The following is a 17,374-nucleotide window of genomic DNA, read 5'->3' on the forward strand; positions in this document are numbered from 1 at the left end:
CTTTCCATTTTCATTCATAGGTGGCGATAGTAGTAACATGCGCTATCTGCAAAAAGAGCGTGTACATATATTAGAACAGCTAGAAGAATGCCCGTCCAGTGGCGATGAGCTGGTGAGCCCCAAGAAGCGTATGAAATACAATTCCGATGGACACCATCATCACCACCATCACCACCATCATCATCATGGTAGTGACTCGGATCGAGATCGCGATCACCGTGATCACCGCGATCTACGTGATCCGTCGCCCGGAACAACCGCTGCGGGAGGCAGTGGTGGAGGCAGCCTCGGTGGTACAGCCGTGGTCAATAGTAACAGCGGCACTGGTAGCAGTAGTAGCAGTTATTACAACAGTCACCACCATCATCATCATCACCATCATGCTAACAATAGTGATAGCCCCGGTATAGGAGGTGTTGTAGGTGGTATCAGCGGATCATCCTCCATCAGTGGCATTCAGTCATCATCCGCACTGACACACCGAAAGTCGATGGAAGTGCGTCGGCTTTCCGAGTGCAATCTGCAAACATCGAAGCAATCGTCCTTATCGTCCTCCTCGGTAGCAGCTGGAGGAATTGGTGGTGGAGGAGGAGGAGGAGGAGGTAGCCATAGTAGGAGACCGTCCACCGAAAGTACGTCACTACACCAGCGTCACGGTAGCAGTAGTAGCAGCAGCAGTATCAGCGCTTCCATTTCGCAACAAACACATCTGGAAAGTGGCAGTGGCAGCAATCATACGCTCTATCCGCATCATTCGAGTAAACGGCGAAAAATGATTGCGGATGGTGGCAGCGGAGGTGCTAGTGGGGCGCAATCAACGGGGAACGGTTCTGCGAGCAGCAGCAGCAACACTGCCGGAAACAGCAATAGTGGAGGTAGTGGCGTAACAGGATTGTCGGCAGGCGCGAATAGTTTGTCGACGTCGAACGAGCACCACCATTCGTCACGGGGTCGTGGCCATCAGCTCCACTCCATACATTCTCATGAGGCTAGCGGAGGAGAGAGTGCGGACGGCTCTCGGCCAGGTACTCCACTGTGCGATGAGCGGCCGGAGAATCTTTTGCCTAGCGAGCCACGCCGTATACCGACGGGACGATCGCAAAATCAGGAACCGCTCGTTCTACCATTGCCCCGGTTTGCGGTGCAAGTGTTTCAACAGAATCGACTCAATGCGCTACAGCAACAACTGCAAACAAGTTCGTCGGCGGGCGCGGCTGCTAGCGCTGGGATGTCGGGTTCGTCGTCTTCATCGTCATCTTCGTCGTCCTCATCTACATCCTCCGTTGATCGACTGCCGGCAGCAGTTGGCGCTGCTGGTTCCGTTACACCCACGATAGGATCGTCCTCCACCGGGACACTACCCAGCAGCAGCAACAACAGTGGTGCAGTGCCGCTGCCCTCTTTTGCGTCCAATTCTAGTCTGCAAAGTAATAATAACGCACTATCGAGCCCACCGCCCGCCGGTATCGCGTTGTCCAAATTGCAAAAACCTTTGCAAGTTGGCGCTACACAGACATCGACAACAACATCAGGAAGCACCAGCTTTGGCATTGCGGGAGGCAGCAGCAGTACATTGCTATTGGAGACGACAAATGAAATGGTGCCGGCCAGCCCACCACCGCGCGCATCCTCCGTGAGCTCCACCTCAAGCGACTCGAGCGATCTTGGACTGTCGCTTGACGAACGTATCAAGACGCTTGATGAGAAGTTCGAAAAATGGTCCGGCAGCACGCAGGCGGCATCCGTGGGGCGGCTAACAGTAGGGAGCAATGTTGCCGTCAGTAACAGTATCCCTGTTGGCAGTGGTGTGAGTAATAGCGCAATCGTGGGAAGTGGCAGCAATTCCAGTGACCTTCATTTTCTGAATGAACGCCACCATTTTCCGCATTCGTCAAGCAATAAGAGCTATTCGAATCATCATTCCTCCTCTACTCATCACCACCATCACCAGCAACAACCATCCTTTCACAATCACATTGTGGGAAGCGGCAGTTTGATAAACCATCACCACCACCAGCATCACCAACCGGCAGCACATCCTATGCAGTCGCCACTGTCAGCAGGATCCGCCTCTACCTCCTCCTCCTCCCATGCGACCACGGGCTCGTCTTCGTACCGGCACAAGTTTCTTGATCTCGACGTACACGAACTTCCCCCATCGGACATCGTCAAGTCCGTCCTTTCGAAGAAATCGATCTTTGACGAAGATCTCAAACGGCTAGAAAATATTGATGACAAATACGAGCCTCGTGATTTTTCCAACTATTCGAAAAACAGTGCCACTTTGGCTTCGGCCGCCACGATTGCCACTGTACTAGGCAACAGCATAGCATCGGCTATTGGCGCCACACCGATAGTACCAGGAGTGGCGATAGGATCGTCTTCGCCTGGCATAATCAACAGCGTAGCATCTTCAGCGAGCGCATCTCCGGTACACATGAGTTCGACAAAGACGGGAACAGCTGTACCGGTAGTTTCCCAGCAACAACAGCAACCTCCTGAAGCACCGGTTCAATCTGCAGCAAGTACAGCAGCAACAGCTGCCGCTACAACTACTAATACTACTACTGCTACCACTACTACTGCTACTACCACTACTACGATGGCCGTTTCACAAACCACAGCAACAGCGCCGATTAACATCCAACGAGTCAGTGGCAGTGCTTCAGTGTCGCCAATGAATAGCCCTCAACCATACAACAGTCCTAACCCGTCGGTAAAATCCTGCCTTCAATATCCTTTTCCCAGTCACCCTCCTGTCGCACAACAAAGCCCAACGTCGACTTCAGGAACGAGTGCTGTCACAACAACGACTACTACCATCAGTAGCGGCAGTAGTGGTACTGGTGCTGGCACTGGAATTACGACCATACCGTCATCCTCGGACGCTGCACAGTCATTGACGACAGAGACGAAAACTGTAACATCATCTTCATCCTCGATGGGTAGCAAGGGTGGCAATACTACTGGCAATGGCTCCAACAACAACAACAACAACAGCAGCGACCCAGCAACCGTAACATCATCGCCGTCCGTTAATAGTAATAATAGTAAAGGTAGCAGCGTTACAACTGCACCATCGACAATACAATCGACCATTGCTACTACCAACGATACAACAGTTGTCACAACAGCTGCGAATGCTGCCGCCGCCGCCGCCACCTCACTATCGTCGTTGTCGTCATCATCTTCGTTGTCGTCGTCAACCAGTAAACCAAAGACCAATGTTTTAAATAAAAGTATTAGTTTAACGGAAAAAACAAGTACAAACGCTAGCGGTAACAACAATAATAATTTAATACACAATAGTGATAATCTAAATAGCGGTAGCAGCAGTGGTGGCAGTAGCACTAGCACTGGTATTGGTACTAGTGTTAACCTTACGTCTTCGGTGGCTGCAGCGGTATCGTCATCGGCAGCGGCGAGTGGCACACACATACAGACACAGAAATCGTCCTCTTCTGTGTCGTCAGGATCGTCAACATTTTCTTTTTCTTCGTCATCGTCATCGTCAGCGGCAGAGTTGTCCAGTACTAATAACTATAATGTGGTTGTGAAGAGTAACACTAGCAGTAATAACGCTGGTGTGAACAACAGCGTGCCGGGGAGTACAAATGTTGGCACGGTTAAATCGAGCACGGCTGGAAATGGTGATGAAGTGCCGCATATGCATTCCAGTAGTAATAGCCAGTCACAAAAGGAGGAGTCTTCTAGCGGTTGCAGCAAAACTAACCATAACATCGGAAACAGCAGTAGTGGCAGCAAGCATCACAAGGATCGCCGAAAACTGTCAACCGCATCGTCTACCTCGTCAGCATCCTCATCAAGTGTGGCATCGTCGCCGAACATTGCCACTGCCGGGTCTGGCAGTGGGTCGAATATAGTGGATGAGCCTGATGATGCACCGACGACGCCAACAGTAACGGCTTCGTCAAAGCACTCGAGCAAATCGAGCAAGTCAAATTCGCACTCTCACCACCATCATCATGGTGAGCACGGACATCGGAATAGCGGTAGCCATCATAACCATCGCCATCACAGTGACAGTATCAGCAGTAACAGTAGCAGCAGCAGTGGCAACATCAGCACTAACGGGAAAAACTCTTACAAAGACCATGAGCGAAATCACGTCGCATCTTCGGCTGGTGGTAGTGAGCACTCACAAGCTGCTGCCGGAGGTGGGTCTGCTGCCTTGAACAGCAGCTATCGCGATGAGTTCGACCGACTAAAGCAGGAGGCTGCCTCTGCCGCTGCTGGTAGCGGTAATGTGGACCGTCATTCCTCTGGTGCATCGTTGAAGCGACGAGACAAAGAGCGTGAAGAACGCTCCAATAACGATGAGGAATCGCGAAAGGCGAAAGAAGATGGTGGAAGCTCTAACTTAGATCATCGAGAAAAGGATAGCGATCGAACCGGCATAGAGAAAGATCGGAAAGAGCACAACAAACGCAGTGAAGATTCAGCTAAAGAACACGAGAAAGATCGTCGTAGCACGAAAGGAAGTGGTGGGATTTCGAATGATTCTGAGCAAACAAAAGAATCTTCGAGTCAGAAACAACATCAACATCTGTATCATCAGGATGACTCCTCTCTCCATCATCAGCACCATCGAGAGCGGTCATCGGATAAGGATCGTCGGGATCGTGTTAATTCGGCGGGCAGTGGATCACCGGTAAGAAGCTCATCGAAGCGGCGTCTTAGTTCACAAGACAGCATAGAATCGTCGTTGGAGGAAGCGACATCTCTGAAAAAGATACGCTCCAGCGCACAAGAAGGCAGCACCAACGCCAACATGTCATCGAGTGGTGGGAATGGGTCGAAAAGTAGTGAAAGAAGAGACTCTAGCAAGGAAGGAAGCCGCAGGGAGGGTAGCAAATATCATCACCACAAGAGTAGCAACCGTTCGGATGGTAGTGCTAGTGGCAGCAGTCATAATCATCGTTCCGAGAAAGTTTCATCGAAATCTGGTGGAACTAGCAGCAGCGTTACCGTCACTTCGTCAACTCAGAGCACTGTAAGTTCTGCGGAAAAGAGCTCTTCGGGCAAGCACGTAGACAATCACGTGATCGAAAAGCAACAGGCTTACTTCCTCGAAGAACGCCGTAAAGAGATCATGCTGTCGAGTGAAGATCATCTTCACAGCGGACCAGGAGGTGTGGGTGGACCTATTAATAGCTCCGGTGCATCGAACATGGCTGGCAGTGGCGGCGTATCTCATCACCATAAGCGCAAGGAACGTTACCACGATAAGCACAAGTCGAAGAAAAATCGTGATCCTTCTCGTGACAAGGAAAACGCGCTCAGTACAAACTTTCCTGCAGATAGCTATGGTGAGAATCGGTCTACAAGTGACGAAGAAGAACAGAATCGTATTCGCTACAAAAAGGAACGCAAAGAGCTGCAGGAGTATGCGAAACAGCGTCATCACAGCTCCAGCGGTGGGAGTGCTGGAATTGGGCTGCATGGAGTAGACTACAAGTTAGCTGTCAGCAAGCTAAACTGCGGAAGCAGCGGAGTTGCTCGCGATGATCGCAAATCGTCCCAGCCGGTCAGCAGGGCGGAATCTTCTGCCGAGGAGGGACGTGAAAAGAAAAAGTGTCGATCAAATAGCAGCCGCAAAGCGAACAGCTCCGATACGGATGATTCGGACGAGCCGAAGAAGCATTCGATTTTCGACATTCCCGACGATGGGCCGAATATATCGATGTATGACAAGGTGAAAGCGCGATCCTGCAAAAACATGCAAAAACAGGAGGAAGAGAAAAAAATCAAGGCCAAGTTTTCGCAGCTGAAACAGTGCAGAGCCAAGCGGGAGGGTAAGAACCGTTCCAAGAGCTGGGAAGAGGGCGACGATTCCGATTCTGATGCAATGCACTCGGATACGACGATCAACAGCAAGTACAATCACAAGGACCACAATAAGAGTGGCATGGTGACAACGACGGATGACGAAGATCATGCACCCACGACTCCGCGATCTCGACGCAACTTCAAGGATTCGTCGTTGGCGTCCGATTCCGACGAAGGTCACCGCCATCCGCATCAGCACCGCACGGCGATGTTTAATCGCGATCGGCTGAACGATCTGTGCGACGATGAGAGTAGCGAGGGTGGAGGACATTTGATGCTCAGCAGTACTGGTGGTGGTGAGGGTCGTGATAAGCCAAATCGCGAGGCGCAGCGGCAGCAGAAACAGCAGGACTATCACGAAAAGAAGCTTCGTCGCAGCTCGGGTGAAGATAAGAAGTCATCGCGAAAGAATTCCCGCTCGACTCGCATACAGTCCGACACGGAAACGGACGAAGATTCAATGATGCGTGAACGCTCAAAGCCGAAGGGATCTGGCATGTGTCGCTTAGAAAACAATACGATATCCGACGCAGAGTATAATCATATCAACGATAACATAGGCCGCATGTTTGGCAGCACAGACACTAATGAGCAGCAAAGCCGAATGGTGGACAGACAAGAGGATGTAAAGATCAAACAGGAAGTCAAAAGTGAGGATGAGTGTACATTAGACGGAGACAAAAAATCAGCCACCGTCCTACCGCTGTCTTCTTCTGCAAAACCTAATGATTCAGTGTCCACAGTTCCGGTCGGCGTGGAGCATAAGCCATCGACCTTTGCCCTTATCGCCAGTGATATTTCGGATGATGATTTGGTGAAAACGGTGGTTAAGTCGGAATATCCACAGCACAATTCGATTGCCGGCAGCAACCCGTTGATGTCAACGGCGCCGGTGATAACATCGATTAAGCGTGAACCGACCGACAATCTGAGTTCGTACAAGTCTTCTCTCAGCAACATCAAAGAGCGCCAGCAGCAACATCTGTGCAATCTTTCCGGATCGGATGGTGCTGACCTACTACCAGAAAAGTCGTCCAAATCGGAAACGAGCCAAACTGAGTCAAAGAAGAAACATAAGAAAAAACAAAAGCGCAATAAAACTCTCGAAGGAAGTAGCACGTACGACCAGTTGGAGAAGGATGTACCTACTACACCGAGACCCGTTGAACCTCATAGTGTCGATACTGAGCCGGATGAAAGTGCTGCTCTTGCTTCAGCAACTCTGGCGGTTGGAGCTGATAATGCTAATAGCGGTAATGTAGCGCCGGGTACTCAGTCGTGTAGCAGTGCACAACAACCATCCAATGCTACATCTGTCCCTTCGTCATTGAATGAAGAATCGAAAAAACAGTCATCCGAAGATCATCATTCGTTATCATACAACAAGAAAAAGCATAGCGGCGGAAAGAAGGACAAACGGCGTGATCGATCCAAAGAAGACCACGACAAATCAACATCGTCCTCTTCCAGTCGTTCTAAAAAGTCGAAAAATCGTCATAAAGAAGGCAGTGCGGCTAGTGGTAGCGGCGTCCCGAACAGTGGAAGTGGTAATGGTTCCGGCAGCGCTAACAGCAAGTTCCTCGATATGGAACTCTTTGGGCCTATATCGGATGAAGAGTCGCAGCACTCCTCTGTGGAGACGGAGGCGTCCCACGGCAAGCAAGGTTCCGTGGAGCCGGACGAATCAAAAGAAGAGGACATGCAACCCCAGCTTTCAGAACAGAAGGAGAAAACTGGTGCAGCAAGTGGCGACAGACTGCCAACAGACTTTACTGGCGGCAATGGAGAAAATCAGCAAAACATTAGTAGCAAGCAAGAGAATGCTACCGCACCGGTATCGCTAAGCACCGCGTCCTACGATCCATTGAACGACAGGGAATCGCGTAAGCGTAGCAAGGAGAAGAAGCGGCGCGATCGCGAGAAACTGCGCGCTTCTATGGTGTTGCTGAAGGAAGATGAAAACAGCGTCGATCTGGACGAAGCTGGTAGAGCCCTTGAAGCCCAGTTGATGAGCGACAACGATCAAAAGGTGGAAGATGTATCTCCTGCTTCTACCATTGCCAGTGCCTCACTCAGTGGCAAGCGGTCGTCGGTCGAGGTGCTGGACGTGTTTCGCTACACGGATGGAGACGATAGCATGGAAATGTCGTATGGAGAGAAGAAGGAAGCGCCATCGGCTTCTGCCACCGATCACAGCCGCAAAGAAAAGAAAAAGAAAAAGAAACGTGGGAAGGAAGAGAAACACAAACATCATCACAGCTCAGTGGGAACAACTGCTACTACTACTACTAGTAATGCTGCTGCTTCCAATGTTTCGTCGGTCAACAGTAATCCATCCAGCGGCACTGTTGTAATGCCATCTACGGATGCAAGCGGCAGTGTCGCCCAGGATGCTTACGGGGGCAATGCCAATAACAGCAAGCATGTAAACAGTCATCCGCAACCGCAACCACCAACGACAACACCTGTTACGCCGTCGATCAATAAGCTATCTCTGGATATCATTTCTGCTCAGCAAGAAGATTTGAAGCATAACCTTAGCAAACCATCGCCAAGCTTGCCTTGCTTGCTTGACGAAAGTCCGCCGCCTTCCAACAAGCAGCAGCTAACAGCACAAATGAATACTTGCGAGCCCACCGGTAAACAAGGCACAGAGGAAGGAGTACAATCGTCCATTCCGTTGCCAGGTCGTGCCGGGGAAAAGGTAGAGATGGCTTGTTCTACGCCAACCTATGAAATAGAAGAGGCATCAAGTGTGCAAAAATCACAACACGACTCAGCACTACGTGGCACCAAACAGAAGACGGCAGAGCAGTTGGAAAAGACTCAGCCATTTTCAACACCATCGTTTGGATACGGCCTGGAAGAACAGCTGCACGAGAAAGCTGTGATGTCGATATCGGGCGAGTTTACTGAGAAGTCTAGCAAACCTGATAAAGAACCAGCTATCGAAGGCAAGGAGATCGAACTAAAGCACGCAGACAAGCAGAAAGTCGACGAAAAGCTGCTGCTTGTAGAAGAAAAATCTCGCGTTGTGATCTCGCAGGAAGAAACCGAAGATGCAGTAGCAGCGCTGTTGGGCGAAAGCTTCGGCACATCCAATACGCCCGATTTCTCCGATATGTATAACGATCCGGTAGAGGAGGAGCAGCTTTCCTCGCAGTTGGCAGTCGAAGAGCCACCGCAGATACCGGAGGAAGACGACGAAGAGATGAAAAAGGCAATCATGAGCCTTAACGCGGAAGAGCTGGATATTAAGGAAGCAGATACGCCGCAGTCAGAGCACGATCTTCAAATTGACACGGATACAGAGGATGCAAACCTAGAGGACGATCAACAGTCCAGTCTGCTGCGCTTCGACAATCCACCCAAAACACCCGATGTTGATCTGAGCCAGCTCGGCAAACCGTTGATCGAAGGGTCGCAGCTTACCAAAGCAGGCCAAAGCCCAACGGCGATTGCAACAGAAAGCAGCAGCAACACGGATGGAAATGCAGCGAAAAAGGACGATTCAAGCAGTAAATTGGAAATGCCGGATACGCCTGGTAAGAATGTAGCTATGGCTAGTGATTCGCCGGCGCGAGTAACATCTGATGTGAATCCAGCACAACATCCAGCCAAACACAGTGTGGGCTCAGCTACGGTGTCGGTAACAGTGGTAGAGTCGTCCAAACAGAGCGAAGTTAGTTCCAAGATCTCTCCTGTTGTGGGCGTTTCGGTGAATGCGATAAATCAACAGAATCCAAAAATCGGTACAACACATACGACCACTATGATCGCCAAGGACCACCGGGACCATCGCACAAAGGTAGCCTCTGCTTCTAATGTAGCTGATGAGAAATCAAAGGCCGTAAGCAGCGATCACAGATCAGCGACAACGGTAGTTCCAACAATAACATCAACAACAACATCTACTACTACATCAAGCAAATCGTCAATAGCAACTGTAGGATCACCATCTACAGCAACGAGTCAGCCTGCAGCAAAGTCATCGCCATCCACTACCAACACATGCCAAAGCCCAAGATCAAGCAGTACTGGGCAGCCGTCTCAACAACACCTTCCCCCAGTTATAACTGGTGCTGATCAGCAAAAGCTTTCACCAGCAGCTGTCACGCGTCATCAATATGTCGTGCAAACACCACCTTCGATCTCTATACCAGAACACAATGCAATCGTCTATCATCCGGTAGGAACAGCTGATACACCATCTCGAGGCATTGCGTCAGCAACAACAGCGGCATTGAATAGCAGCGGCAGTGCTGGTGGTGTACAATCGCCAAAACTTCACATCGCGCCACACTCTCCATTCTCACGAACGTCCTCGCCTACCACACTAAGACCATCCGTGAATACCGCTAGTAGGCAGTCTCCGCAACTAAGTCCTATCATTCAGACCGGTGGCAGCCCTCAAGCGATGATCATTCACCATGGTGGTCATATTGTGGTACATGCTCCCAGTGCCTCCCAATCCACGGGATCGCCAGGCGGAGGGCAAGGAGGCTTCCTACCTCAAAAACCCGTAACACCGGTGACAGCGCCAGGAGCTGGACACCAGCAGTACCAACCACAACAGCTGACTCATCATCACACGTCGCCGGTATCACGAATGTCTGCGGTTGGATCACAGTTGAAACCAGTGTCGCTAAGTGCATCATCCACAAAACCCATCGAACAACATCCGATCAAAACACAGTTCAACAGTGGAGGAAGTCCAGTAGCCGTGACAAGAATCATTGCTGCCAGTGCCGCACCAGGATCTCCATCAGCGATGAGCAGTGCCGGGTTGGAATCTACACATAATAAATCAAACATTGTAGTGAATGCGACCAGCACTAGTACCGCCAATACAAGTACATATGTAACCACCAAACCAACCGAGTCGTCGTCGCCCAAAACAACACCACCAACCGTTGTCGTAGCACCATCTGATTCGGGAGCGACACCGATGAAGGCAGCTACAATTGTGGCGAATCAGCCTATCTCTATAACATCAGTGACGCATGCTCAGCTGTCGAAACCACAACAATTACCATTGATTGTCACAGCGGCTAAAGTGCCACAGCCTGCAACTACATCGATTGCTTCGTATCAAACCTCGTTTGGAGAACAAAGCTCTTCCAATGTAATAGTTGCCAAGGCGAGACAGTCGGACGCTAAAACAGCAGGTCCGTTGTTCGGTGCTGGAAATAATGCAATATCCACAATTACATCCAATCCAAATCATCAGTCCGCACCAACAGTCACCACCCCAGCTGCTCCAGCCACATCGGAAAGCATTTCCAAAAAGTTGGCAACTCCTCTCGATTCAACCGCTGAGTCTACAAGTAAGAGCATGGCAGGCTACAAATTTGACACTGAAAAGGGTAGAGGTTTGGAAGAGAAGAGATCTAGCGAAAACATCTCGAAACAGTCCCCAGCAGTGGATGAACAGAAACCAACGCCAGCGTCACATGCCAGTGTGAATGTAGATGACCAGGAAACAGATTCGAAGGAGGACAGTGATTGTTGGTCTGCAAAGGAGATCAACATAGATTCGGTGATTAAAAAAGTCGATGCATTATGCTCGGAAGACGATTCCTCGTCATCGCAAACAATTGCTAGCAGTGCTAGTGCTATCGATAAAGCAGCTTCTACTATTGAGATGGTGGCCAAGGGTTGCACTCAGGAAAGCATAAAATCAAAAGCAGCGCTGAAGGAAGAGCTAAGAGACCGTGGTGCTGATGGAGCGGTTAGAGCAGACACAAGTAAGGTGGTGGTATCCGAGACAGTATCGGCGATGTCGGTAACAGCTGATGAGTTGCATACCACCACCACCACCACCACCATTGCCAGTTCTACCGCAGCTCCGATCATCGATGAAGAAGAAGCAGATGATACCGCGAGCACCGAGCCGGTCGAAAAGGAACACAACGTCACACGAGGGGGCAAGCGTGGAGGTCGTCGTGGAGGCCGTAAAACATCGGAAAGTAGCCATACAACGCTGGCTGCAGGAGACAAAGCGAATGCAGACCAACCATCGCTTGAAGCGGGCATTCAAACACGAACCAGGGGTGGAAAAGCTGCTGGAGCTAAACGTGGCCGTGGTGGTCGTGGTGGTGCGCGTGGAGGTGGAGTAGCTGCATTGGTAAACACGCCAAACTCAGCAACTGCAGCGACACCATTGGCATCATCAGTTCCGCCACCTGTCCCTGGAATGCCCAGATCAGTTGGTGGTTCAAAAGTGGGAATGCATATGGGCGGTGGTTCCTCCGATATCTACGAGTTCCACGATGACTCTGGAGAAGAAGTGTCCAATTCGGATAAATCGTTATCCGGTGCTGATGGTGCGCGCCCACGGCTAATCCTGACAATCAAGAATCAAGCCGCAGTTACGACGGCTACTCCTACTGCTGTTACTAGCAGTGCTCCAGCAACAGTAATAGCTACAACGAGCGCGGCAACTACTAGCCCCATCAACACTACAGCGTCTCCATCAGGAGCGACAACAGTCAATGCCAGTGTGACAAGCCTCGAAACATCAATAGCAACAACTACCACCACTACCACCTTGGTCCACCAACACCAGTCGACTATGCCCACAAATGTGTTGATGCCGCAGTCACACCAGCAGCAGCCGCAACTGCCAGTACAGCAGCAGCAGCAGCAACAATCGCAGCCTACACAACCGCAGCAAGCTTCCGATGAAGCATATGCTATGCCGATTCCAATGGACGTCGGTAAGGAGGAACATGTGTTGACAACAAATACAACCGGCATGCTTTCGGCAGCGGCTGTTGCTGCAGCAGCCAACACCAGGAAATCTCGGCGACTTCTGGAGAAAGATGGACGAAGCACTATCGATGACATTATTGAAGATGTGATTCGAAACGGTCCCTCGCCAAAGGTAGCCGGCGGCGGTGTGATGCAACAGCAATTGCAGCAACCACCACCAGGTGTTGGTATGGCTCCGAATGCACAGCAGCAGTCACCAGTGACTCCGCTTGGTCAGCAACAGCAGCAACAATCGGCTATTGGAACAGTCAACCAAGGCTTGATACAGACACAGCCGCAGGTGGTTATGCAGCAACAACAGATCATTGCATCAGCAGTAGCTGTTGGCGAACAACAACAGCAGCAGCAAGGTGGTCACACGACACGTCGCACCACTCGACAGAATACAACAGCTCTGACTGGTAAGTGTAGAATCTATTCATTATATGATTTCAAATGTTCCGATAAAAATGCTCAAATGTGTAAACGTTGATCTGTTTTTTGTTTTACTTTCAGCCACTTCTGCAGTAGGAGATATGCGCAAATCACCTCGTAGCACACGTAAAGGTAAAGATCGCAAGATATCGGAAACATCTACGGATAGCAGTGACGAAAAACCTCAGCAAACGGTACCACCATCCGTAGCCGGTAACGCAATTACCATGAAAGTGCAGGGTGAGCCAAAAGCATTGGACGATCAGCAGGTGGCCGGTACACTGTCCGCCACAACTCCAGTAACACCCAGCATACAAGTAGCTCGTCCTAATGAGACAGCATCTGTGGCCGATAAGTCTAAGTCGGAGAAATCGAAGCCGACGGACGAAGCGAAGGCTCCTGCCGAGATAGGAAACCTGGCGCAGCCGAATTCGCTGACTCTGATAGATCCCGTTACGGGAGAGATGGCAGTTATGCGTCACAGCAAGGAAGGTCAGTACGTACCGATGCCGAATGCTCCGCAGCCACTGAAGAAGGTGATAGCGGCAGCTGCCGTCCAGAGTGCGGCTGCTGCTGCCGAACAGCTGAAATCAGCAGGCCCCGTATCGAATGCAGCTTCTCCTTCACCACCGGAAATGCTAAGCAATAGTGGATCGCCCATCGCGCTCAGTCGAACATCAACTCCTGGGTCCGTTTCATTAGTCACGTCTTCTACAGGCATGTTGTTAACAACCAACAAGACAACCACAACTGTGTCATCGAATCAACAACAGCAACAACCACTAACGGCTTCTAAACCACATACGTTAAAATCACACGTGCTTGGATCACAACAAGTGCTGCAGCAGCATCAACATCAACAGGTTGTAACGAAACCAGGCCATCAACAACCGCCACCATCTGGAGGATTAGCGACCCAGCACCAAATGGGTTCATCATTTGTACCGTCCGGTCAAATGATTGGAGGAAAAACGATGCATCCAACGACGACATCATCCTCATTGAAACTAACAACTCAACCCATAACTACATCAGCATTAGGTCAGCAGCAACAGATCATAATACATAATGCCATCGCAGGACAACCACAGTCTCATGCGATGGCCAAGCAAACCAACATCATCAGCGGAAAACCACCAGCTACAGGCGCTACGCTGCAACAACAAGGCCCTGGAGCTGTTGGTAATAGCATACAGTTGCATCAACACACTGGCACTGGCAATCTGTTAATCAACATACCATCTAATATGCATCCGGCTACAGCTGTACAAATGTCGCCTCGTTTGCAACAACAACAGCAACAACAACATCAACAGCAGCAGCAACAACAGCAACAGCAGCAACAACAGCAACAGCACCAACAACATCAACAACAACAAGTAGTGATTGCTAATGCCAAGCAGCTGCAAGGACAATCGTCTCAAAATCCGACACAACACAAACCTATGCAGCATGTAGTGCAAGCTGCCGGTGGACCAGGTCCGGCAGTACCACAGCAAATAATAATCCATCGTGGAAAGGCTGGCACGGCTACGGAATCTACCGCATCTTTGCACCAGCAGCAAATACCTGTAGGTTACACCACTGTCCTACAAAGCGGTAGTAAAATTATCCAATCACCTGGTGCGGCCGGTCCTGGCCAACAAGGACCAAACGTGGGCAGTGCTGGCCCAATTGTATCACAAGTGCAACAACACATACTCAGCAAGCATCCAACGACGGGTCAAACAATACAGATAGCGGCTGGTGGCGCTCCCGGGCTACCAGTACATTACCAAGCAGTGCAGCAGCCGGGCCAGCCGACGATCGTACATAAGGGAGCAATCACGACCGTGCAGCATAAGATTGTGCAACAAACTAGTTCCGGCATCCAACAGCAACAACCACCACCACAACATCAATTGCAGCATCACAAACCAGGCGAAGGATCCGCGGTTGGTTTGCATACAATCGCAGGCAAAGGTCCCATCATCCATCAGGTGCCCACGGCGGGAGGCAAGATCGTGCAAATTCAATCAGCTACCGGATTGCCACCGCAGCAGCAGCAGCAAACGGTTAACCCATCAGGTCCAGTGGGTACATTGCAGCCAGTGGGTCTAACGAAGTTGTCGAACCATCATGTGTCGACGCCGTCACCGCCAGCTCAGCAGTTGCAGCCACAGACACAGCAGCCGCCTTCAAAAGGGTTGTCTCCGCTGCTACATCAGGCTCCTCAGATAATGACGGGCGCAGTTGCAAGTCCACCATTGAAGCAATCGCACCTTCAAGGTCAACAACCAATTGTCACTGGTACGTGTTGTTCTGGTTCTGGTTCTGATTGTGAATCAAATCACGATGGAAACATTTCACTAATGGAACGTATACCTTCTTTCATTGCAGGAGCCAGCAGTACACGTGTGGCGTTGCCTACTATGAGTCCACAGGGACAGTCAGCTCATCCGCAACTGCAGCAAGCAACTATACAACGGCACATAACTATTCCAGGCACGATCTACGATCCTGCAAACTTGGTAAGTGTTCTAGTACATCACACTACACGTGCTGTACAGGAAGCAAAAAATGGGCTTTCTGTTTGTTATTTTTTTACCTCCAAAACGCACGATCGCGATCACTCAGTCAATAACGTAATTTCTATATTTCACCCTTGTGGACGCTGCTACAAATTTGTTTGCCAATGTATTTTCTTTGACAATCGTAATTGTTCATCCTGTGCGTGTATCATACTTGATATACAGCGTGGTGATTTGAGTGGCTTCATCAACCGAGGACAGAGTCCTCCGCCTGCTCACCAACAAACATCTCCAATAACACCGGTTCACGTACGATACAATCGTTCCGAATATTGTTTAAAATTAAATTTCAATAGAAGGTTCATTTGTCTCTGTTGATCAGTTTTGTTGATCTTTTGTTATTCAATCATATAATTTACTCAATATACGATGTGTTTTTTTCGTTCTTTTCTTTTCATATCTGTGCTTAATTTGATCTGCTCCTTCGGGTATTGATACTAATTCATTCTTCTGCTTGTGCAAAACTCAACAGGGACCGGATGGCGGATTCCGTGGTGGTATGCCGAGGGACTACGTGAAGTACGTGTACCGTAGCAACATTCCTATTCCAAGGTATGCCTCGAACCAAAGACAGGGGAATGAACTCAGCATGTGGCGCTGCAGCATCAACGATGGTGATACTATCGATCTTTCTGTTTTATCTCTCAGCAGGTCACCCATGCGGGAAATGCCCGAGATGGAAGAAACGGTTGCTGCTAGTCCACCGTTGGAACTTCGCCGACCTGCTAGCGGACCTCGCCCAACCGCCGTTCCGCTTAGTCTGCAAAGTCCTGGCGATCGTGTGACGGGTAAGTGGAAGGTTTCACAGCACACATCGTGGCAGAAGTATAATGATTCGAACCACACTTTCAGATTCACCACAAGGCGCTCAGATATACATGGGAAGTGCACGGATACCGCACCCCTACCCAGAGACACTGAACGCGCGCTACTACGAACCAACTATTGGTGGCCCGAACGGAGGAAGTGCAGGACCGAGAGCACTGAGCACGGAACCACCGCCAGCTCACCGTCCTCACAATCTATCCACGTCGGCTTACAGTGGGGCACCGTTCTCAGTCACGCCAAGTCCAACACCGCCACCTTCAGCCTCTCCCGCAACCATGCTGCACATTCAGCGGGAAAGAGATCAGCAGCAGCAGCAGCAGCAGCAGCAAGTGGCAGCCGCCGCTGCGGCTCTAGTGCAATCCGCTTCCGGCCAACGTTTGGTTGGAGAACGCGTAACGTCTGTTCCACCGGGTAGCGGATATTACTACCGCAGCGAGGTCGAACATGAGTTGTCCGATCAGCTACATCCTGTTGCGCTTGGCCATGGATCGTCATCGGTTGCTGCATCCGCTCCACTCCCAGCGCACACCGGAGGAATGATACCGTCCATGGGTACACCACAAACCGTTGCCATAGGAAGTCGTAACATACAAGTGGCAACGCCTCCGGTCACCCCTATGGGTGGCGGAAGTGTCAGCGGCAGTAGTGCACCAGTGGTGTCGGTTGTTCCAACGCCTCCGCCTGTGCAAAAGGATTCGCTTGATGCGCTGCTCCAGCGATACCCGGTGATGTGGCAAGGACTGCTGGCACTCAAAAATGATCACGCAGCAGTACAGATGCACTTCGTGTATGGCAATCCGAACGTAGCAGGTAGCTCGTTGCCAAGCAACAGCGACGGGTCGACGCCTCCGTTGCGCATTGCTCAGAGAATGCGGCTGGAACCGGCGCAGATAGATGGAGTAGCTAGGAAGATGCAGGTATGCACTATTTTATCTTTT

At 50.5% G+C, this 17,374-nt stretch overlaps 1 protein-coding gene across 13 annotated transcripts in view; it reads left to right on the forward strand.

The window, feature by feature from the left end:
- LOC5668073 (serine-rich adhesin for platelets) overlaps positions 1 to 17,374 on the forward strand; it is a 76,626-nt gene that overhangs the window by 56,979 nt on the left and 2,273 nt on the right. For 10 of the 13 annotated variants that reach the window (XM_061658802.1, XM_061658800.1, XM_061658806.1 and 7 more), the window contains 7 exons: positions 21 to 13,025; positions 13,120 to 15,327; positions 15,418 to 15,548; positions 15,774 to 15,857; positions 16,081 to 16,160; positions 16,257 to 16,396; positions 16,461 to 17,353. In XM_061658802.1, coding sequence (XP_061514786.1) covers positions 21 to 13,025; positions 13,120 to 15,327; positions 15,418 to 15,548; positions 15,774 to 15,857; positions 16,081 to 16,160; positions 16,257 to 16,396; positions 16,461 to 17,353 — 16,541 coding nt within the window. The remainder of the gene's footprint in view (positions 1 to 20; positions 13,026 to 13,119; positions 15,328 to 15,417; positions 15,549 to 15,773; positions 15,858 to 16,080; positions 16,161 to 16,256; positions 16,397 to 16,460; positions 17,354 to 17,374) is intronic. The other 3 variants (XM_061658809.1, XM_061658810.1, XM_061658811.1) reach the window with 3 other exon arrangements.

This window comes from Anopheles gambiae, chromosome 3 (assembly GCF_943734735.2).
Source record: "Anopheles gambiae chromosome 3, idAnoGambNW_F1_1, whole genome shotgun sequence".
Taxonomy (NCBI): Eukaryota; Metazoa; Arthropoda; class Insecta; order Diptera; family Culicidae; genus Anopheles; species Anopheles gambiae.